We start from the raw sequence: 23,967 nt of genomic DNA, 5'->3' as shown, positions 1-23,967 counted from the left end.
GTTCTACCAGCAACGTTACCAAATCCAGTCTGTCATTCTTGTATACCGCATTATTTATGCGAATAAAAAAAATTAAACAATTCGAGGAATGTAAGAGAGAAGACACATGAAAGTAATATATCTATCTGACTTTCCATTTGTTGAGGTCATTTGTCATTTTAGCTTGGATAATAATAGATGAAGGAAGAGAACCGTCTCTCTTTCGAGAGCAAATCTGTGGGAAAGAAAAAATTTATTAAAAATCCATATAAAACATTCATTTTCTTTTTCGTCGATTTTAACAGAAGCTCCGCGCTTACAAAACCGATAAATTGTACTGAAAATATTGAATTTTCTCAAGAACAAGCAGCCACGCGTCGTTCGTTCGTAAGAATAATTTAATTTTGAGATTTTCCAGCACAATAATATTGCCGATAAATTACATCTCTCATAGTTACATGATATGTTCTCCACATGCGTGATATCGATATTAAACAGATATCAGTTTAACGCAGAGATAGCAGGTAGATTGTTTATATTTTTCAAACGCGAATCCCGTAGCTGAAGTTTTATTATATATATATATACGACGACGCTCTATCGCGCATCTCGGCAAAGCTATATCTTTGTTTAAAGACATCACTTGCTTGGTCGATTTTGTTTGTTGATCCCACCCGTACATTCATTATACGTAAAAATATTAGCGCGCACGCAAGAATATCCTTTAATTACACTTAAACAGGTAAGCCTTCAGATAAGTTCTTTTATGCCCGAGTAAGTTATTCGCGATCGAAGGATTCGTACATAAAATTGCCAATGAAATAATGAATCTGTGAAGACAGATCGCTTTAAAAAAAAAAAACACCGATACGAATCCCCGTTATTTATGATGTCTCGATTTTTTTAATCGAATAAATTCGATATACTCCATCGCGAGACAGAGAGCCGTCAAAAGTGTATGTATAAATTGGTGTTTCTACAATTAATCCTCTCACGCAACTCCAAGTGGCAAAGCGATCGATTCTCCTGTTCTCACCACAATAATTATTAGAATTATTATTATCACTATTATATACGATCGTATTATTACAAACATTAATCTAGATTATATTGGATATATATGTAGCTTATATATATGTATATATACATCTGGAAGAGAAAATGACGAGCTTACGGTAATCTTCCAAGTAGACCGTTAGTACAGCGCAAATACAAACGCAAAGTGTCAGAAGATCTTTGCAGAATTTTGCCATTTTATAATGTAGTGTAGAAGACTACGGGCTGTTTTCACGGATTTTTATTAAATTTACAGGAATTCTAATAAATTTTGTGAACAGAATTGGTAAACAGAAATGGTAAAAGATATATTATCAATATTTGTATTCCTTCGAATGAGCTTTAGAAGTCGAGTTATAAAGGAACAAAGGTAGATTTTTTAACGCATATATTTATATATCTGTTTCAGAGGTGATATTGAACGAGTAAGTACATACAACTTTGGCAATAAAAGCACTACGCTGTATTATGCAAATTCGAGTAAAGCTGGAAATTAAATTTTTTTGTCCGTGTTTTTTTTCGCGATAATAAAAAAATAAAAAAAAGAGAAGAAAGAAAAATGCATGAGAGAGTACATAATTATATTTTTCGATGACAGTTTCATTGATCCTGTGGACAGTAATTAAATAAAGCACTTAAAACATAACATAATTTTTAAGGCTGCTAAACCACGCTTACTCGTTTAATTTCTGCAGCCATATAAGCGTTATTATAAACCATTTTAATTCCTTATAACTCTGCTTCTGAAGGTCGTTCGAAAGAATGGTTTTACATATATCGCTAGTATAATATCTCGTGCCACATTTCTGCAAATTTCAATAGAAAATCGATGATGAGCAGCGCGTAGCCTCCACTTGTCAAATGCCACGTATACTACTGATAAATCAAATTTCCTCTCGTGACTTTGCGATAGCTTAGTCGCCAGAATTTGTATATATCTCGCGCATATAATTTTTATCGTATATTCCGTATTTATTCATCGATGATTGATTCCTCGCGCTGCTTATCCTTATTCCGCGTCGCATTGTCTTCGTAATGAATTGCAGCGTCGCATAAAGCGCGAGATTAATCATGGCATAAACATCAAAATCGCCCTTGATGAAATATACAATAATAATTATCCTCTATAACTCTATACAGTGAAAGAAAGAGACAGAGAGAGAAAGGTATGACGCAATACACATACACAGTGATACTCTTTCATAAAATTATTTACGCATGCAAATGCGCGTTTCGCAGCACAGAGAATTGCGCATTAATCCTCTTTGATTCAATAATCCGCGGTATCACGTTTCGACGTTATAAAAAAAAAAAAGATCTCTCTTTGAAATCATATGATAAAGCGATACGTATCTTATTTTCCTGTGCAAAAATCCGTGACGATTTTCACGTACATATACATATATCTCGCGCGAACTTCTCTTTCTGGGCACCAATCGGTGCCAGGGGAAGAAAGTGCCTGCTCGATATTCCTTGCCGATTCGGCGTGGCCTCTTTTATCAGATTCTCGTTTCTCGTTTACGTGAGCGCGATCGACAAGACTTGCCGTAGATAGCGCACGTATTTTTTTTTTTCTTTTCGGGCCGATTGTGAAGACGACAATCGTTCTCGAGGCGATATCCGGCGAAATCATCATCTTCGCCGTGAGCGAAGGAACGAGGTACGTTAGAGAACGAAGAGGTTCTCGCAGCTCTTGGTTTTCCTCTTGAAGCCAAGTAGGTGCTTGAGGATCCGCCTGCGGTGCTTGCTCCGACGACGCCTGGTCGCTTGGTCCCGGCTACGCTGCGGATTCAGCTTAATCTGGGCCAGAATCCCGACCAGGAGTTCGTCCACGTGATGGGCCAGCCCGGACGAGGTCTCGATGAATTTACAGCCGCAGTTGTTCGCCAGACGGCGACCGACTGTCGGCAGGAATCGAAGGGCTCGAGTGGGCATGCGATTGAAATTTTCACACAGATTCTTCTATGTACTATGTATTTTTTTTCTTCCCGTTATATTTTATTTCTTGCACAATTTTTTTTACCGCCAAGATTCGAGTTAAATATTGCTTTCTCTCTGTCAACTTCTTACGCGATAGTATTATACAAATCCGGATTTTAAAAAACTTGATTAAAGTGAAACGCTTCTGTAACGTGGCCACGGAAAGAAAAGATATCTTTTTTAACGAAATACTTCTAATAAAAATATCTTATTGATATATTGATTCTACATGTTTTGAGAATGCTTTACATAAAATTTCGTTAAAAGATAATAATGTAGATAGAAATTATATAGTTTTGCAATATGACACATCATTATCGGATTCTCTAAGGGATTATTTTGGTATAATCTGAAATAGAAAGGGTATATATGTATTTTTTGACAGCTATCGTTTATATATTTTTCGAATTTTTGTCTACTATTATTTGAGAACATATTTTTTGCCAAAATCTGCCCATTCTTTCTGACAAATCATTATCATAAATTTGCTATTTTGCACTACATTAATATTTTTTTAAATTTTCATACATAACAATAACTATATATTCATATAGGTTCTAAAAGAGTACAGTTATTTTGTATTCAGATCATATATTCCAATCGAAATTATTTTTAGAACAACAGGCCGACAACAGTAGAACAGTTATTGTATTATGTTTTAACGAGATTTTATGTAAAGCATATTTTCACCAAACAATATAAAAAAATTTTATAAGAAAATAATTTTACCAACATCACCTTGTCAAAAAAAAAATACTAAAATTATTCTTCTTTTCTCGACGTGCTGTAATAAAGTTTTTCCCTTAACCGAACTGGCAAGTCTGAAAATTTGATTGACTCGCATCTCTCTCAGGATTTTATTGAAACAGTTCGCGAATTGTAATTACGTTGGAAAATTTGCACGAAAATTCATCCATACTCACCCACTGACGGAACTTCCCGCTTTCTTTCGAGGTCGACTTTATTACCGACCAAAATGACACCGTGAGTAGCCATGTAATCGCTCTTCCACAAATAGAGCAACATCTCCTCGGCGGCTTTAAAGCTCCTTCTGTCCACCACCGAGTACACCACCACGTACACATCCGGATTGTACGTCGAACAAAAAGTCTCGACCTCAGAAAGATGATGGGAAAAAATGGAAAAACTCGGCGGAAAACGTCAATTAGTTATCGGGCGACAAGAACAGATTTGGCGAATAGCTTTTTCTTATTTTTTACTCACAAATAAATTCTGCTGTTGCGAATGATGACGCGGACACAATATTGCACCATAAAATGGTATAGAAATATATATATATATATTGTAATAATAAAAAAAGCTTATTTTCCAATAAAATTCGCGCATTTGTTTCTGACTGATTCTTTAATGGGCCGTGTATCGTTTACACGCTTTTTGTTTTATGGCTTATACATTTTATATCACATTCTGTCACCCACGCAAAACTTTTTTCCCCCGATTCATCTTGATAAATCCAAATAATTCATTTATTTCCTCTTCCGTGTTATTGGCCCTTTTCTCAAGTCTATTCATCCTCAAACGGATAAAGAATAACATCTATATATTTATATGTTTCTCTGATCTTTTTCTTTCATCTACGCTTATTATCTCGCGTTATATCGTGCAGTTTTATATCGGGACTCGCGTATCCCGGGGTTTTTTTCATGTTGACATTTAATCAGCGACGATAAAAGAAACTCTAGACGGGGGATGATATCGTGTTATAACTCTACTTACGAGCTGTTAAAACGTCAGATAAATTTCAGCCAATGCAATTTATTACGTATATAACTCCGTTCGCCCGATAACAATTGCCGTTATTTTTAACGACAGAATTTTCTCTCTCTACATATGCAGGGAAAACATTGCACATCTGTTATACTCACTGACATCTCCGCGGCGGGATGATCGATGATCTCCAATTCCGTTTCTTGGCCGTCGAGCATCACAGAAACGTTCTTTTGTCCGTATTCCTCGTCTGTAAATCGCGTAATTAAAATTCGCGATACATCTCGATTATTAATTGCGAACGAGTCGCTGATAATTCCCACAGGTGAATAAACATTATTTACAGATAGAACACGATTAATATATCTCTCCGACAATTAAATTGGAGGGCAATTTTGATAGAACACGATTAATATATTTCTCCGACAATTAATAACGTCTCTTAGATCGTGTTTCATTTATCTCTCGTACGGCATTCATATGCAAATTAGGCTTAATCCTTCATTGCTCTTCATAATCACGAGATGGCTGAAAAATGTACACGCGTTATGCGCGGATGTTTATCTGATGAGACGTTAATCTAATTGCGCCTAAAAATGGCGATAAAATTCTACAGGGTGTCTATTCCCTCTTGAAAAAATCGGGGTTGTTTTTTTACTTTGAAAAATCCGGAAATTCTCAAGGAATTTTATTGAGACTCAGGGATTTTTTTTTTTCAAAAATTGTATCTCTGATAATTTTACTCTTATTCACTCAAGAAACATATGTCTAACATATCTTTTAAATATTTAAGTTTTTATTAAAATTTCATGTAATTTTATTGATGATCTCTTTTCAGTATCAAGGTCTTATGCCTTTAATAAGTTTCATAGAAAATTATTCAATTTTTTAAATAAATTAGTATTTCTTAAGAACGTTTATAATAAATGATTTTTTGTTTTTGCACATATCTATAAATTTTCTTATTTTACTTGAAATTTTAATTGAAAACACCTGAAAGAGAATTCTCATGGAATTTTTTTTACAAGATTCGAATAGACACCCTGTTCTAATTCGAGAACTTGTTAGGTTTAATCGTTCTTTCTCCGGTGAGTAATTACAATTCGAGTCCCTACGGTCAAAGAGAATTATCGAGAGGAAAGAGAGATGCATCTCATTCGTAATATACGAAATATCGATTACACGTTTCCCCCTTGGCAAAAAAGCTCGATAGCTTCGGAAGCAAAATCGATACGACGAGAGGGGTTAACTTTGAAAGCTCTCGCGGATCGCCGCCGGCTCGTAACGCGGGCCCATAAGCGTGTACAGTTTCAATAAAATCAGCGTTGAAAGCCGCCATGGGAATGACCTCGCTGGCCATCGAAAATACCAATGGAAAATAAGGTGCACGTATACTTCGAGGCTCTCGAAGGAAGACGGTCATGCCATTTTCTTCCCGGGTCGATAACGAACCGCTTATCCCCCCGTTTCCAACTCAAAGTACAACGCGTTACAAACCGCTATCAAGCTCGAGCATTAAAGTTCAAGCTGCATGTCGATATCGACCATCGTGTCTCAGATCGATGTCGAAAGATCGTGTCTGCAAAATGTTGCTCTTCTCTGCCTGACGAGGCGTAAAAAAGGGATATATCCCTTTTTTAGGCTGACGGGATAGGAAAGGGGGAGCTTATCGTTGGAGATCTCATTGAAGACGAACGCGAAAATGGCGTGTCGCGACGCGAATCGCAAACGAGGTGAATTTTAATTAAGACATTGGAGGATGAGTGTTTGTTTAACGGATGAGCAAGTTTTGCGTCGTGAATCTCTCGAGTTCGCGAACGGAGGATGAGAGAAGGCATAACGCGCCAATGCGCCAATGAACGATTTATTACAAGCGAAATTGTTTCCAAACGAATAGTTCAGGCAAATTAATTAGCCCGGCCGGACTTTGCTAAACTCGGCATTATCGCTTATTGTTATGTAATGAAAGTCGCGCGTGCTTTCTCTCTCTCTCTCTCTCTCTCTCTCGCACGAATAAGGGTATTGAATCGAATTTTCGTTCTCTTTCTCTCTCTCTCTCTCGGATAAATGTCGGGTCGTGCAATATACGTTTACTAGCGATTGTCGATCGACAAAAGGAATATTGTACGAGGCCGTTTATTGCACACGCAACAGTCTGGAAATTGCGCGGATATAGAATAGATTAACGAGATGCGATTTGACGTATCAAAGTAATTTCAGCGGAGCGGTATAAAGCCGTTTAAGAAAATAATTTGTCGACAATATAATCCAGTAATTGTATTTTGATGCGATCAAAATATTTAAAGGGAAATAATGTTTCGCGTAAATATATCGTATGGTTGACATATTTTTCATCATATTAATTAACTCTCATCAAATCTCGTACAAAAGCGCCCACAATTTCCTGAATAAAATCGCGTTCTTTCTCGCGAGAGAAAAAGAGAGAGAGAGGAAGGAGAGAGATATCTTACAATTATATTAAACGCAAAATAGCCGTCGCAATGATCTGCCGGACGCAGAGATTCCGGAAAGAGAAGAGTTCTATCCGGGAAGAGAGAATAGTCGAGCTCTTTTTCCGAAGGAAGAAACGCAGAGACGACATTAATTTCCTCCACCGCGACGAGAAAGAGAGAGAGAGACTCGTCTAACACGCAGTTTGCGATTGAAAAGAGAACCCTTGAACGAAATGAACGTTTATAATTGCTATTTCTCCTGACGCAAATCCGTGGATTTTGATTCGCGCAAATGACTTCGAGAGATTCGTTTTATATCGAGAAGGCCCGATCTCTCTCCGAATTAATCATTTCGAAACTGGATCTTCAGACAGAGGAAAAGAAAGAAATAAAATATTTGTTTCTTACCGAGAGAAGCGTCGTAGGCGCAAATGTACTCGCTTGTAGTGAATTGTGCAGTGAGGGCGGTTTTTCCGACTTCCGACGCGCCCAACATACCTACTTTGTATGTCACCACCCTCTCGCTGCCACCTTCCTCCCCCGCTTCCATGTCCGAAAGCTGCGAGGCCGAACTGGAAAGAATGAAAAGGAAAAAGAGGAGAATAAAATTTAACATAGGTGAATTAATACACGGAATTAATATATTCAAAGAGAGAGGGAGAGGGAGAGAGAGAATCGCGCTCTTGAACAAGTTGCAATTTTATTTATATCTTATACTTCTAATCACATGCGCAATTACGCGATCCAATCGCGCTATTTCTCGTCATTATCCGGGAAATAAAAGCGCGGCTCAAACAGCCCCTTCGTTAAAGCAAATGACGATAATTTTATTCTTATATACACGTATATATATATATATATATATATATATATATATATATATATATATAATTTAGCTTATATTCAGGAAACGCGTATATGTATATATATATACATATAATTCCGACAATTTTTATTAAGCTCGATCTCCGGTTATTACCGCTATGATGTCGCGAATGTCGAGCGATCCTATGAAGATGTGACTGCGCCGTGAAAATGTGTCGTGGTAGTTTTACTTCAGGGAGGGAAACGCGCCGGAGAGAAAGATTACACATCACCTTACAAAGTTAAAGTAAACTTCTCTGCACCCATCAACTCTGCTTTATTTTCAGAAGTTTAATAATAATCTTCCCTCGTTATTCTTATCATTATTAAAGTATTTTTCCAGCTTATTTTACATATATCTATATCTATATACATACTTAACACTTTATATTTAAAATTGAACAAACGTACGTGCTGTGATATATGCGTGGTTTTGAAATGGAGAACGGATTTGAAAGAGAGAGACAAGTGAAACAAAAAAAAAGAGACGTGATTAAAATGATCTGTAAAATGAGGATTTTGCTTTTTTGGTACAGCAAGACGAGAAAATAAAGCTACATGAAACGCGATCGCAAAGCCGCGCGATAACAAGAGTTGGAGAAATTTTCTATCTCTTTAAATCGTCGATTTTTCCGCAGAACGGAAAAATTTACGAGACAGCTTCGCGATCGAAATTTTTCACAATCAGCTGCGAGGATGCGTATATGCGTACCGCATCCTCTCCAGTCTCTCTTCTCTCTCCGAAGCCGGGTTTTTTTTTCTCGTTTGAAGAAGCACTTTCCAAGATTACACATTGCATCACGATCGTCGTACGAAAAAAAAAATGAAAAAGAGAACGATCTTTCGGGATTCGACGACATGGAAAATCGTGTCGGTGAATTACGCGCGTAAAAAAAAAGAAAAAAAGGAGAGGAAACGCGAGTAGAGTCAGCCGGAGCGTTAAGCGCGGCCGGGTCTTTAATTATCTTTAAAACTGCGCTCTCGATGATTACCGCGGTGTCGAGGGTGACTTTTCTTTACGACGGTAATCCGCCAATCCACTCTCTTACACGCCCGGGCGTGTAATTACCCGGTGGGGTAATTAGGTGTTCGCGATTACTCGGAGTTTACTCTCCGCACTGGAACAGTTGATGGGAGTGAATCGAGCAGTTGCTAATAAACTGCTGAGAGGAGAGAGAGACGATACGGGCCGAATATGATCTATTCCGCGGATGCGCATGGAAGCGTAAATAGCTGTTCGAGAAAATTAGATCGACGAGACTTTCTCTCTCCGATGTAGTTTCCGGCGATAAATTTAGATTCTAGCGTGTCAAAGGAAAGTCGTGATTTTACATAGTTTCTGATTTACACAATCAACATCCGCGTTCCGGCTTATCGAATAAGTTTGAGTCTAAGTTTGTCCCATGAATGACATATAATAATAATATAGCATATAATAATAATAATAATAATATACATGTGTTAAAAAAATTAATTTACGTATGTACGAGTTCACATTTTTTTTCTGCAAATAAAAGTAAAATATATACCTAAGTACATATTCTCTATCAAAGGGAAACCGTGACTCTACGTAGTTTCTGATTTACACAATCAACATTCTCTCTGCAGCTTATAAGTTTAAGATTAAGTTTAGCTCGTGAACGACAAGCGCATATAATATAATTAATAATAATAATAATAATAATAATGTTTTCAAAAAATTTAATTTACGTATGTATGTGTTAAAATTTTTTGTGTAAATGAAAACAGCATATATACGTACATATTTGCTATCTTTACGCAAAATTTATTTAACTGTTTATAAAAAATATTAGTTTTATATTCCTTTGATGTGGTCGCGCGCGCGCACGCATATTTTTTCAAGAACATAATTTATTAAAATCGATTAAAAATTGTTTATATATATCACATATCGTCTTATAAAAACGTATCGTTTTACGTAAAGTCATGCGAAGGAAAACAAATCGCGGACGTATTTTTCTTTGTTTCCTAAATCGACAACGTCGTTGCTCGGAGCTCTCGAAGAGAAAAATAAACAGCCGAGCCGAGCCGAGGAAGAGATGAAAACGCGGAGGAGGAAATACACGTTTGCACATGTATCACATGGAAGATTATTTTCCAGCACGTCCCTCTTCCGCGGTCGCATGCATTATACTTTTGCATATTATATTTATATGCGGTAACCATAGAGACACGAAAGTATCCAATTATAATTCAGTCATTGAAGCTTAGTCTAACAGGTACTGCATGTTATAATCTTCGTTATTATTATTCAAGCAATATTATAAAAAAAATATACAATTATTTTTGCTCGTACACACAATCTCGCTTTCCTTTCAACAGCGAGTTGTAAGCATCGAGAATGCAATCATCACGCGAATAAGCTGCATAAATATTTTTATTGCAACTCCACCTTAATTAAGACAGAGAAAGGGAGAGAAAAACAGAGAGAATGTGCATTGTTTTTATATGTGAAACTTTCGTGAAGTTATATTAATCATTATTTCTCATTGCGGCTTTAGTATTTTCGAAATATAACTCAAACAATTTCGACAGAAGTTGAAATATGGCAGGAAACGGACTGAACGTTATGAACGAAAATTACCCCTCATCTCTCTTCTCCCCATTGCAGCTTGTATAACAATGTTCAGTATTTCTCACCTGAGCAATCTGCTCTCTCGAGTACTGCTACAACTTGTCGATGAAGTGACGCTGTTAATGCTCTTGCTACGTCGTGTCTTTAACGAATCGCCCAAGTTGAAGACTCCGTTCGCCGTTATGGAGAACGATCGTAGCCTATAATATTCCACCCCGTCTTCGATCTCGCCCTCTTCGCCTCCCGCGGCGCCACCGCGCTTCGTATCGGCCAGCATTGGCTGTAACAAGCAACAATTACGCGGGATCAATTTACTTAATTCTTTCCAGCGTGTACAGACATCTACTTCATATCGATTCCCGGAGACACACACATACACAGGCACGCACAAACTCTTGAAAGATTAAAAAATTACTTTAAATTGGAAGAAAATTATCGCTCTTTGCACATTCCTTGGCAGTACTTATTAATTTCAGACATTTATTCCTTGTAATAATATATTGTTAATACTATTATCAATTAAGGGATGATTTTGTAGGATAATTTTATATTTGCACAGGAAATAAATAATTCTACTAAACGTCATTGATAAATAATCGGCTGTGTTACATATGATATTGTAACACGCGATTCTCTGTTTCTCGCATTTGATGAAATTAAATTAAATCAATATTCAAAGTATAAAGCTCTGTAAATTACAAATTGCAATTGAACGATCTTGCGCCATCGGCATACACCGATTATTTCTCGTTTTTGCGAAGCGAGAAGCAGAAAGGTGGCAAAAGTCGCGCGTTCGACTCTTTGTATTAGGGTCAAAACGAATCCTAACGCGTTCGTTGATCGATGCAAACGTTGCCCGGTGACATCGTTCGTCGCATCATTCAGGGTTCAGCTCATCTATACGTATGTATACGAACGCACCGTATTACCCTCGATCCTCGATCCGCATTCGTCGATAGTTCGAAACCGATAATGTGCCTCACTTCCTTCCTCAATCAAGTTCACTTCGTTATTCTGACGACTCTCGCAATGAAGCGTGAATAAAGCATCGCCCTTGTATCGTATCTCCCTATAAAAGTCGCGAGATTAATTGGTCTACTCGAGTCCCTTTCGAGCAATTGACATTGATCATGTTTTCGTCATGTCGAGGAATTCTCGCGTGCGTCGTCAGTTCGAATTACATCGGCGCTCCAATCTGCTGAGTCTCAGATCATCCAACAGGACGAAAACGTACGTTACGATAAGAAAAAAAACTCCGAGATGACCCAAATTGGTTATCCCGATTTATATAGATGGAATAGCAAATTTAAAAGGGAATTACGGAGTAAAATATATGGTCTGCATTATAATTTTCAGCTATTAATAAATTGAGGGTAAATAATGGAGAATGTAGAACAATTTTAAAGACAGATTGGAAACTTAAAAGTTTGAACGATTATAATCGCGCTGTGTTGAGAGAGAAAGACAGGGAGAAAAAAACTTTCATAATTAGACATTATGTAATAACATATTCTATTAATGCCAGAAGGAGGGAGAGAGAGAAAGTTCTATAGAAGCAAAAAGATAATTTATTTTACGACATTCCTGAATTCGTGATGGAGGTACCAAGTTTCGCTGATCTCGGGAAAAACGCGAGGGATGTCTTTAAGACGGCCTATCATCAAGGCAAGGGCCTTATCAAGCTTAATGTCAAGACGAAATCCGACAAGAGACTTGAGATGACGAGTGACACAACATTGAATTTCGAAGCGTCAAAGGTAAAGTTCTTGTGTGTCATTTCGTATAAAAAAAAATGTTATCGAAGAAGATAGCGCATTTTCTTCGTCGTCCAATTTTTAAATTAAATTTTACGGGGCAATGAATTTCTTGCCGGAAAGCAAAAGAAAAACAGATCCATATATTACTGTGTGATAATATATACGTATAGTATTTTCTCTCATATATTTACTTATTATTTCATCGATTGTTCATGGAAATGATGTGCGCGTATCTCCTAAAAAATTTTACGAGAAAATGTAGCTGAATCAACTATTTCATATGCGGCAATATTTGCTTTTAATTATACATCGGATTATGCGAGTAATATTATGCATATAATGCATGAGTGAGTTCGAACACGTGGCGAATCGTGTTCTTTTAAAAGCGGAAAAAAAGCGGTGGTTCTTTATTATGTTTATAATTTATATGCATACAGCAATTTTTTTCTAATATTCATAAAATAGCTATTTTGTATCTCAGCCTTCAATAAATATATATATTTTTGTTTTCCTCTCAAATCGCGCGCGATTAAAAATCGAATTAAAAATAGTTTATTCGAAATGCCATTAATCGAACACCCGAGTAATCTTGAAAACAGATATCGCTCGGGTATGAGAGATATAATATAAGCGCTGCGGAAAGAGAAAATTAGATAATTTATTCAATGAATTGATGACATAGTTAAGCGGTTTAATGGAGACGAGGTACAAGGCGGACGCCGGAGCTCTGCTGCTGAAATGGACGACCGAGGGTGTGCTTTTTCTGGGATACGAGTTTAACGGGCTGCTAATGAAGGGTGTTGATTTACTCTCCGAGTGCGCTTACAATCCGCAAACGTGCGCGAAAAGCGTGAAGGTCGGCTCGAAATTCGCCAACGAGAGAATCAACGCACGCTGCGAGATCTGTCAGTTTATATACATAATTCCAATTCAATTTATATAATTAATTTTACGTTCGTCGAAATATTCGCGACAGAGATTTCTTTCGCTTTTCTCGGAGGTAAATGTCGTCACTTTCTTCCGGGAAGGATTGAAAAATTAATTGTTTCACTGGGAATACTCGTAGAATTTTCCAGATTTTTTTTTTTCTATCAAGCATAGGCGGCAAAAAATTCGCGGAACAAATTAATTCTCTATTTATAAGGTTTGCGGGATAACATATACGGTTAGGTCGCTGTTTGAACGATGAGTAAAGGGCTTCACATATTACATTTATATTCTCTCATCTATAAGGGATAAAGAAGACTGATATATCGTGGTAGCCAAACCGACCTCTTTAAAAAAAGAAAAAGAAAAAAGTAACGCAATGTACCATGTCATCATTTTTAAAAAAGAATCTTTTGTGTGCCCGCATATTTTTAATACATTATAATATTGTGAGATAATATCGTAAAATATATATTGACATTACATTACATATATTATATATAAAATAACACGTGCATCATTATGAACCTATATTAATCTCTAATTTTGCAAAGTATGAAAAGCATTTTCGTAATTAATATCCGGTTGGTCAAACATTTAATATCGAGAGTATAAAAATTACTGTAACATCGAGTATTCCCATCATTTCCCTCCTTTTACCCCCGCATTTGGTTCATTATCTCAACATGCACATGCACTCGCATTCGATGATTTTCCTCTGACATTTTCCGCAACGATGAATATATGGAAATGTAATGTATAAAAGGGATCGCGCACACATACACATATCGATCGGAACATCGTTTCGCTAGCTTTTGTCCTCGGGTAATTAATTTCACTTTCTCTCTCTTTTCTTTCTCTTTATACCGCATATTTTCGCGATTGCATATTTGAGAGAGAAAATTCAATAAACAATTCTAAACGCATGTGCACAATTCTAAATGCATGCGTCGGTAAACTTCTTTCTAACTAATATTGCGGAAACGCAGAGCAGTATAATATACATATATATCTCAGTATACTGAATGTTTACTAACAAATCGCGGATTTCCAGCAACATGAGTTTTCATGAACCACCGATGCAGACATTTTTGGGAGCTTTGATTTAGCAACGGGGCGAGATTGCATTTCATCGATACGATACAAAAACTTTCGCGTCGAATTTCAAAGAGATAAAATAGAAATAGAATAAATCTCTCTCGGTACCTACAAAGGAAGGAATCAAAAATTTTAGTCATTCAAATAAGACAGGTTTTTACAAACAGTTTGAATGAAATAATTTAATAAAATAGAGCAACTATTGACGTAAAATCGGTTTTTTTTTATTTATGCAATTCGCGGGGTGAAAAAAATAATTTTATATTACATCTAAAAAATATCTGACAAGAAAAAGTCGACGATTCAAAAAATTATATTATTAATTATAACATAAGTTAATTAATTATTAATTATAACATTTTGAAAACACATAGAGAGCATCTTGATAAATATATATCTACTATTTTGGTTTATATCCGAATTTACTTCAAGAGGATAAAATAAATTCTCGATAACTAGGATATCTTATATTTTTATTTTGTTGTTTTCCAATGAAAAGAGATATAAAAAGATTTTAGGAGAAAATTACTTATCTTAATTATAGACTTGTACTTTTAATATAATTATCGATTGTCCAAAAAACAATGTATCAATAATTTTAAGCAATTGACAGCTATATTAAAAACGCAAAGTCTTATTAAAGAAAGTAACTTTAAAAGAAATAAATGTTTGCGAATAATAATAGTAAAATAAAAAACAAAAAATCCGGTAATTTTACGTGATTTATTTCGTCACGTCAAAGTGAATGAAAGACAGCAAACAGAAATAGCGCAAATTACTTATCGAGACTGCTCTCTATGTATTTCCACAACATTGTGAATTTCCCTGACAATGAGTTGGGGACGTTTGCTTGTCAATTATCCGAGTAATCGCGTTAATATATCAAGTGTCAAATCGTGCGAATTACCGAATTTCCAGCCAACGATCTAAATTCGGGTACCAGTTTGCTCGGGACAATGGTGGTGAAATGCAGGGATCTTCTCTTGGGTTATCGGGCCGGATACGACACAGCCTTGAACAAGGTGACGAAGAACGACGTCGGTCTGGTTTACGGTTGCCCCGATGCTGACTTGCATTTTCGATGTACTTGTGTACCACATGAGTACGGGCTCTCCGTGTGGTACAAAGGTAAACGAGGGATCCGTAAAACAATATTTATCCTTACGCGACTCTGCGAACTCTCTGTTGTGCGTAAAACGGCTATACTCTCTGTTGGGTCGCCGATGAAAAATAATATCCTTTCGAAAGAAAGGAAGAGAGGATACGAAGCAATTTCACCCTACTTTAATAATAATGCTCTCTTTTACGAAACCGCTTCTTATTTTACGTGCACTCGCGCCTCGTCGACGAGCATCGTTAGTTTACCTCTCGCGTGTTAAGTAATGGGGGTTAAACGTGCCTCGTTCAAGCGAGCACTGTAATGAGATTCTGTCGTTCCGCATCCAGATAAGTGGAATATGGACGTGTAATACAAATCGTTTAGCGCATATATCGGCGTGTATCGCGTCGGCGTTATCAATTTCCTCGGTCGAGTAAGGGCGATAATTAGTGGCATTAATGTCCCTACAAAGGGAGGGAGGGGTTTGTGACGGTACCATGTGATAACAAAGCTCGGTACGTAAGCCGATATTATTATATTAGCGCCAAAACCACGTAGTTTTGCGCAAGAACAATTTTATTAAAAATTACGGATTAAAAAATCAAATTAATCTCTCTTAAATCAAATCAGTGTATTATCAAAAGTAATGAACTCGGTAATAAGTGTAGCGTCGCAAGTCAATGAAATTTCATGGAAAGAATTAATTAGTGACAGTGTGATTGTTTCAATTAAGAAATATTTGAAAATGTGTCATAATATTATATATTATGAGATCAATTTATAGCTATTGTGTTAAAAAAATATTTGAGTTTTTCACACAAAAATCTCGTTCAATTTTTATAAATTTATTACAGTTTTAAAAGTGTAATAAAAAAAGTATATAACATGTATGTAGTTCTAAATTTAAATACTAGTTATATACATATTTTATTTCAGATTTGCGGGTGCTTCTCTAAAAAAAAAAGAAAATAATAATTGCAATCCAAAATAAATAGAAAACGTTTTAAAAGCTAATCTGGTAAACAGATACGATTGTGCTGGTTTTTGTTGCCCTAATAAATGAAATATAAAACTAGCAAGAGCAAAATGTGAATTTTTACTGAAGATCAGTGAAATACATATTTAGTGAAATCTGTGTCATCGCTTCGATCATTTTTCAATCACTGATTCAATTTAAGAGAGATCGTTTGAGGGGATCTAGCTGTTTAGATAGCGCCGCGAAAATTATATGACACGTCGTAAAATACGTCTATAAATCTATATATATATATATTCGCGAATCCTCTTCGTTCCACCAATCGCGATTCTTTGTTCTTTTCTCTCAGTGAATTCTGACTTGGATGTCGCGGCAAATGGCATATACGCGAGACGAGGCGACGTGCAAAAATGGACTGTCGGTGCCGCGGCGAAATGTGAAATCGACGACAGGTCGACTTTGCGATTTAAATTCAACACCGATTTACAATTGGCCACGAGTCTCCTGCAGAAGCTAAACGACGGAGTGGCGTTAATCCTTTCATTCAACATCGATTGCGCGAATATTACCAGGGGTGGTCACAGAGTCGGATTGGCGCTCAACGTGGAGGCTTAAGCTCGCAAAATCCTCGGCAGATTTTGCGCAGCAGAAATTTATACCATCCTTGTATTGTCTCTACGTGACATCCGTCGCCGTAAAATTTCAACCAAGACTAGATCGACTAGATGTATGTACATGTTGAGGGTTGTATAATCGCGTATCTTTTATTTTATATAAGAATTGTACGTTATATATAAAAATTGATAGAAACAAGGTTTTCTCTCTCTCTCTCTTTCTCTCATGGGTATAACAAATAAATAATTATTTCCTTTTTTGTTTAATTTAATTCAAAATTTAAATCAAGTTACTTCGTTTCCACGAAATCTGCGATAATTACAAATTCACGGGTTGACACAATATTCAATTTCAAATCCGACAGTTGAAACGCAGCAGCAACAGCAATGAAAAAAAAATAATTAAAGCCCGCGTTTAAATGATCTATAATTTGCGACAAAATTCAAGAGAGAATTCCATTTGTAATTTATCATTTTGTATATCGTATTTTAAGGTATGCCGAGTTTACTGCATATACATATATATATGTGTGTATGTGCTTATTTAATTTTTTCAAAAATATTTAGTATATACAATATCGCGCGACACAAAATTAGTGATTCGAATTCCGTCGCGAATTGCGCGGCGTGAATTATAGATCCCGGTTTAAACTCGGGCTTAATTAGCGACGCGAAACTCGCGATAATTTCTCGCGATAGCGGCTCTGTATATTCCCCTGTCGTGTCGCCTCGCGATTTTCCATTTCACGTTTCGCGCGAGAACCGGGGAAATTTAGGAAGAATGACAATCGCGATATTTCTGTCGCTATTGTGTTCGCCGTACCATTTCGCGTACCCGACGCATTCGATTTGATTTTTGCATACGCCATACACGCGCGAAGCACCGCTGTCGTCGTAGATGAGAAAGCCTTTTTGGGAGGGTAGCAACATATTTTCAGGTATCTCGCGTCAACAATAACCGAGGAAATTAATTCAGTTTCACACCCGACGCTATATCGATCCGCCTCACCGTTAAAGCTCATTGTGCACGTACCGTTTCTCTTCTGCCAAACTCATCTCTCTCCGCGGATCATAAATTAATTTTACCGCAAGATAGAGCTATTATGTAAAAGACAGAAAGGAAAGGAGGATCTTTCCCGAAAGCAAATTTTTCAAAGCCACCCCCTTTATTACATCATTTATATTTATATTATCCCTTTATACCATTTATTCTATTTATTATCTCTTTCTCTCACACTTACCCTGTGACGGGGCACCGCCGGCATGCTGCTCGTTCTGTTGCGATACTGCTTGGGTCCGCGAATCCCGGAAGTCGGGCCGGAAGGACTCGTCGGACTAGGTCCGCTAGGACTCGCGTTCGCGCTCAGATGCGACATGGAAGACAGGGCCCCGGGACTTATCGTGGGCGTTCTGGTGGGACTTCTGGGCGAGGGTGACAGATGACCCCAGGGACCGGCTTCCGCTTGCAGAAACCTGATGGACCACGCGACGAAAATAGAAATATATCTCGAATAATCGCGTGACACGTGACAAAAAACGCGGAAAGGGGGTGCGCGTAAATTTCTCTCTCCGATCCAATTTACATTTCGAGCGACGCGTCGGTTTTGACAGATTGATTTACCGAACGGACAACGACGTTTATACGGATTTATGATACAAGGGAGGGGTTTACGTATAATGATCGACACGATTAATCGATCACTTTTACGAGGAAATAACGAGGAAACCTGTGTAGATCCGGCGTGGGTCTGGCGACCGCGATGCTTGAGCTTCTTCGTCTCGAGGGGGTCGGTGATTTCAGTCCGTCCGCGCAGCTGTGACCCTGAGATCCGGACAACGTGTTACCGTGATGAAGACGAACCTCCACCTCGCTGCTCCGCCTCTGGACGGTTCTCTTGTTCCATCGTCGATTTTTCCCGTCGACGCTCGTGCCGTCTAACTTTCTGCGAAAAATTTCCAATTTTCCCAGATGATAATATATACGCTGATCAGCTGATTATAAATTCCTTCTCTTTTACGAACTGTTAGATTTTTTTTTTGATTGCATTTCTACCGAGTTTCGAGTACCAAGAGAGAGTGCATTGCCGCTTTGTTCCGACTTCCTATTAAACTTTGAGTCGATTGTTTCGTCAAGCACGGAGGTAGCGTTGGAATCGCGTTCGCGATTCAACCTCTAATCCGATTGCGAGAATCCCAAATGACTTCAACCAATGCCAAAGACTTCCCACGCGCGTTCGTCACATGCCGCGAACTCGAATATGCGATAATCCTTCGAATCGAGAAATGTAATTTCGAGAGAAAGTTGCCGGATCGAGTTCCATACCCCGATTCGCGCGTCAGCGAATAGCATTGCTATGCAATTTTTTCCGCTTTGCCGGAATCCGTCAAAACGTCTATTCAAACAAGCCGTTACACCTTTGATCACATTGCAATTTTACAATAACATGCCTGCATCGAGACCTGGAGAGCCGCACTAACAATAAGTAAACTCTGTGTACGCTGTAAATTATTTTCTACAAAAGTTTCTACAAAAGTTATATCCGCAGCATCGATTACGATTTAATCGCATTACCCTGGATCTGATCAGTGTCCGCGTGTATGTCTATTTATAGGTATTCAATTATACTGAAACAATCGACAGAACGTGAGATTCTATGTTTAGCAGTTAATTAACTCTCGTTTTTTTCTCTCTCTCTCGCACACGGTTCAACAAAGATATTTTAATATCGTTTCCGCTGTATTATTAATTAAAAATAAATTTGTGGAGAGCTAGACTCTTTATTGCGTGATTTATCAAGTCTCTTTTATTTATTTTATTTTTATTTTTTTTAAATTAATATACACTTCAATAATGCTCTTCCTCGAAATAATACTTCGATGTAGAATGCTCCGCGAAATTATCTTTCTTCACAGGACAATTTCCAGAATTTTCATCAAGAAGTTTAAAAGTTACTACTACACTAAGTTTCGCGCGCAATTATATTATATTCCGCTGTTAATTACCTCGGTATTAGCTTATTCTCGAGCATGCTGGGTAAGTCGTCGCCGTCCTCGGTGAGGGTCGCGAAGAAATCTTGAAACTTGTCTGGGAAGCTGCTCGGCGGGCAAACGTTCATGGAAATGCGCTCGGAAACGTCAGGGGAAGTCTTCTCGACGCTCTCATGATGATCCGCCACCGTGGACGTTGCCATACAGTCACCAGGAACCTCGCAAGTCGTCATGTAATCGCGCTGGCGATCCACCCTCGTAGATCCGCTACGTCTTTCCCTCCATTCGTGCACCTCTCACGTGGTCTCTTTCGTGAACTTTCGAAAACTCGGCGTCGCTCGGTTAAGAGAGGTTTAATAAATGATCATCGATGAATTCACCCAACACACCAAGATTCTTTCGAAGCTCGGAAGAAGTTTTAGGGGGAGGGAAAGTATAATTTTCTGGCTGAAATTTAATTTTCAATTTATTCGGACAGCGAGTTGAATAAAAGCGCGCGCACCATTTATAGGAATTTAACGCACGAAGCGAATTCAGAGCTGATGAGAGTAAAATGCAAATAAGCCCGCTCTTTTCTAATAACGATGCAAACACCGCTTTCACGCTCGTTTAATTGCTCGATATCGCGTCGATACCCTCGCGACGTGATCTACGATCAAGGTGAATCATCGAACCCTTCGTTAAACGAAACAATTCGCGCCACGAGGCGTATATTTGTTTTCTGTAAGAACTGAGAGAACTGTGAACAGAACACGACCCGAACCTGGCGCAATCCTTTTTTCGCGACGAGCCCCTGGCGAAAACTAAAGCTCGCATGGTTGTTGCACGTCGTTCTGGCTCCGGCACCTCTTGTCGGACTTGCGCAAGCGTGATTCACCCTAAAACTCGCCCGAGAACGGGTGGATTCGCGGTAATGTCGTAAAAGTGATCGGTCTCCCGCTTCTCGTTCGCTAAATCCACCGCAATCGTCATGGTTTGCCAAAGTGAAAGGACATTTTACAGTAATTTGAGAACCCGATAGAGAGAGAAAGAGAGATAGAGAGATAAAGAGAAAAATAGAGATAAGGCTGCCACGAAAAAGTTTTAATATCGTGATTTGTCAAAGTTTCCCTTCTCGTAACGGATGGGAACGTTTAATTTACATTAATTGTAAATTGTAACGTAATATATTAATTTTAAGAGTCTGAAAAAATTATATGTTTAAATCTTAAACGAGGAATTGTGATACGCATACGCAGAACGATAATTTTCCGAACATAATTGAAGAGAACGCGATAACGAGATTGCTGGAATTATCTTCCTTTCGATTAGAGTCGCGCGAAATTACTTGGGGTTTGTGTCACGCGAATGAGAGAGGACATGAGGAGTAATTTCATCTACCTAAAACTCGTTTGCGGAACGTGTGCTGATAGAAAAATCCAAGAATCCAAGAAAGCCCAGATTGAATGCATTGGATAAATTCAAGAGGGAGACGGAGGGCGAGAGAGAGAAAGAAGCAATTCTTTTTCAAACTAACAGACGATCCGACGTGATGTAAACGATGATGATAAAGAACGAGGAAGAAAATAAAAGGAAATGAAAAGAAATGGAGAGAGAGATTGAATATCTTAACTATCTCTTGAATATATCTTAACCCGATTAGAAAATGTTCCTCCTCACCCTCGATCGCACGAACTTATCAGATATCTATTCGCAGAGGGAGACTTTTTTATTTTTTTTTTCACGCAGATTCGCCGCTCAATTTTATACGAATGGCGTTTTTCATCCGCTATAAGGATATTCTCCAATCTCGGATTGTAAGAAAAATATCCGCCGTATCTATCCCTTTCTTGTCTCGCAAAGGACTTAGAGTAAGTACTCTACTTGCTTTGCATTTATTAAAAAACTCATTTAGTTCAAGGACTTGAGAGTAATTGAAGAGTAATTGAAGGTCCTGGGAAACAAGGAGCTCGTCTCTTTAAGATCTGTCTTCTTCGTGATTCGACGTGTACGTGCGTTGCTTGTAAAGGGTTGATAAACGATCCCGATGTAAATTTTCGCGAAATAGGAATTAGGCTTCCGCGGAGGCTTCGTCAACATGAAAAGAGACGTTTCATCTCCCTCGCGAGATGAAACGTCTCTTTTCCTCTCGTCTTTATATAGAACTTTTTTTTTTCACGAAATATATTTTAAAATAGACGCGAAATCTCTTTCCCTCGCCAAATTACACATTTCTCTCAGGATTATACTTTTAATGAAAATGTCTCACTTTAATGTCTTCCAGTCTCTTCGGTTTCTAGAAGTAAAATCCAGAGTCGGTCTCTAACATTCGAGTAGATTTCAATTTGAATGTTTTACGTGAGCACACAATTCGCCATATGGCCTTTGGCATGTAATCTCGAGGATTCGCCAGATCGATTGTTTGCGTAATGCGCTTACACGGGTATGACGGTAAAAGGCTATTCTCTATCCTGGAGAGAAATGCAGGGATATGTCACCAAGACGATGTGTGCAACAATCCACAAGTATTTCGTGCACCTGCAACGGACGAGTTAAATATCAGTGCGGCTACGAACAAACAACTATTATGCAATGTCGATAGTTTCCTAAATTCCCTAAGAGAGAGAGACCGAGTTACGGAATTAATTAGCTTACGAAACATGTTTAATGTTGCCGAGGTTTCGTACACGTTCTCGGTACTTCAACGTTAGACATGTAAAATAACCGATAGTCAAACAAAACTGCGGTTTGCGATCAGACGCTAGGTAAAGTAATAATCGTAATTGCAGGTAAAATAATGATTACGAGACAATAATCATTATTGTTACGCGTTTCCAAGAAATTAGTATAGTTATTAAATAACGAGACTTGCCGCTTCGATTTATCGAAGAGTTTTTCTTCATAAGAAGAACTTGAGAAATTTTCCACGAACGGAGATGGTGATAAAAGTGAGAAAAATATTTTATATTGAGAAGATTTTTAATATTCGAAAATGCAGGAAATTTGTGCACGTACGGTACTTTTAATTAATTAATGAAATATATTCACTGGAAAGGCAATTTTTTATAATTCCACGGTACTGAGAATAACAATAAAAAAAAGGATGTGTCGAGAGGCAATATTCGAGCGTAACTTGACTTCGTGGTTTCGGGAGGCTTCCTGTTCTATGAGGAGATCGATAGAACACGTGGAGGGCAAACGGTGGCAAAACAGAGCTTCTGATAAGAACAACAGCCTCCGGCGAACATCGATAACATTCGGTTGCAGTTAATCGTGGCACGTCGTTGCCTTAAGCCGCGGCTGACGGTGATAAGGAAATACATGCACGCATTTTGCTTCAATTAAACTGATTAAACTGATTAAACTGATTAATTAAACCAGGTCTCACTCACAGGTGACTGTTTCAAACTTGTAGAACATTTTATTCCCTTCTGTCTCCGTAATTTTGCTGATTGCGCAATACTTCTCGAATTTGTTAAATTAGCGTTAAGTCGATGATGATAGGAGAGAGAGGGAGAGAAAGAGACGACCGTTTCCTGTTTTCGTAAATCATTATTCGCGAATTCTCAAAGGCTTACAGGAAATTGATTTTTAATCCTTCGGGGTATCTCTTTCGAGGTGTTAAGGTTTGGCACCAACACGTGTTATATTTTATCACGGATTATAATATGTATGTGTGTGTCTGTGTGTGTGAGAGAGACTTCTTAACACAACACGACCTTTGTTCGTCAACTTCATCGTCGAAACCTTTGAAGCTCGGTTCGCGGAGTTTCCTCTGAACGCCCAACAAAGTTTGACCTCTCTTCTTCCCATCCGCTTTTCGATTAATTGCGCCTGAAAGAGGGCTGGCAATACGTGCGACATACAACGTCC

General features: G+C 37.9%; 2 protein-coding genes across 3 annotated transcripts; one reads left to right on the top strand and one right to left on the bottom strand.

Moving 5' to 3' along the window:
- Window positions 1-215: 215 nt before the first annotated feature.
- LOC145939050 (uncharacterized) lies at window positions 216-20,887 on the bottom strand. 2 transcript variants are annotated; one of them, XM_083043100.1, is made up of 8 exons: window positions 20,131-20,887; window positions 18,855-19,070; window positions 18,369-18,600; window positions 10,722-10,936; window positions 7,605-7,768; window positions 4,902-4,993; window positions 3,939-4,131; window positions 216-2,936 (listed from the first exon to the last, which is right to left on the bottom strand). In XM_083043100.1, the coding sequence occupies exons 1-8, from the start codon at window positions 20,346-20,348 to the stop codon at window positions 2,701-2,703; spliced, it is 1,566 nt and encodes a 521-aa protein (XP_082899226.1). In that variant the 5' UTR covers window positions 20,349-20,887; the 3' UTR covers window positions 216-2,700. The 2 variants fall into 2 exon arrangements, with proteins under 2 accessions (XP_082899226.1, XP_082899227.1); XM_083043101.1 differs by having other exon boundaries at window positions 2,808-3,364.
- LOC145939057 (non-selective voltage-gated ion channel VDAC2-like) lies at window positions 10,924-18,529 on the top strand. The gene is made up of 4 exons (XM_083043110.1): window positions 10,924-12,413; window positions 13,096-13,318; window positions 15,357-15,566; window positions 16,863-18,529. The coding sequence occupies exons 1-4, from the start codon at window positions 12,252-12,254 to the stop codon at window positions 17,126-17,128; spliced, it is 861 nt and encodes a 286-aa protein (XP_082899236.1). The 5' UTR covers window positions 10,924-12,251; the 3' UTR covers window positions 17,129-18,529.
- Window positions 20,888-23,967: the final 3,080 nt, after the last annotated feature.

The sequence above is a fragment of the Prenolepis imparis genome, unplaced genomic scaffold (genome assembly GCF_030444845.1).
Source record: "Prenolepis imparis isolate NDT839.2.m4 unplaced genomic scaffold, iyPreImpa1.0 SCAF_7, whole genome shotgun sequence".
Classification (NCBI taxonomy): domain Eukaryota; kingdom Metazoa; phylum Arthropoda; class Insecta; order Hymenoptera; family Formicidae; genus Prenolepis; species Prenolepis imparis.
This window is presented reverse-complemented; position numbering and strand designations above follow the sequence as displayed.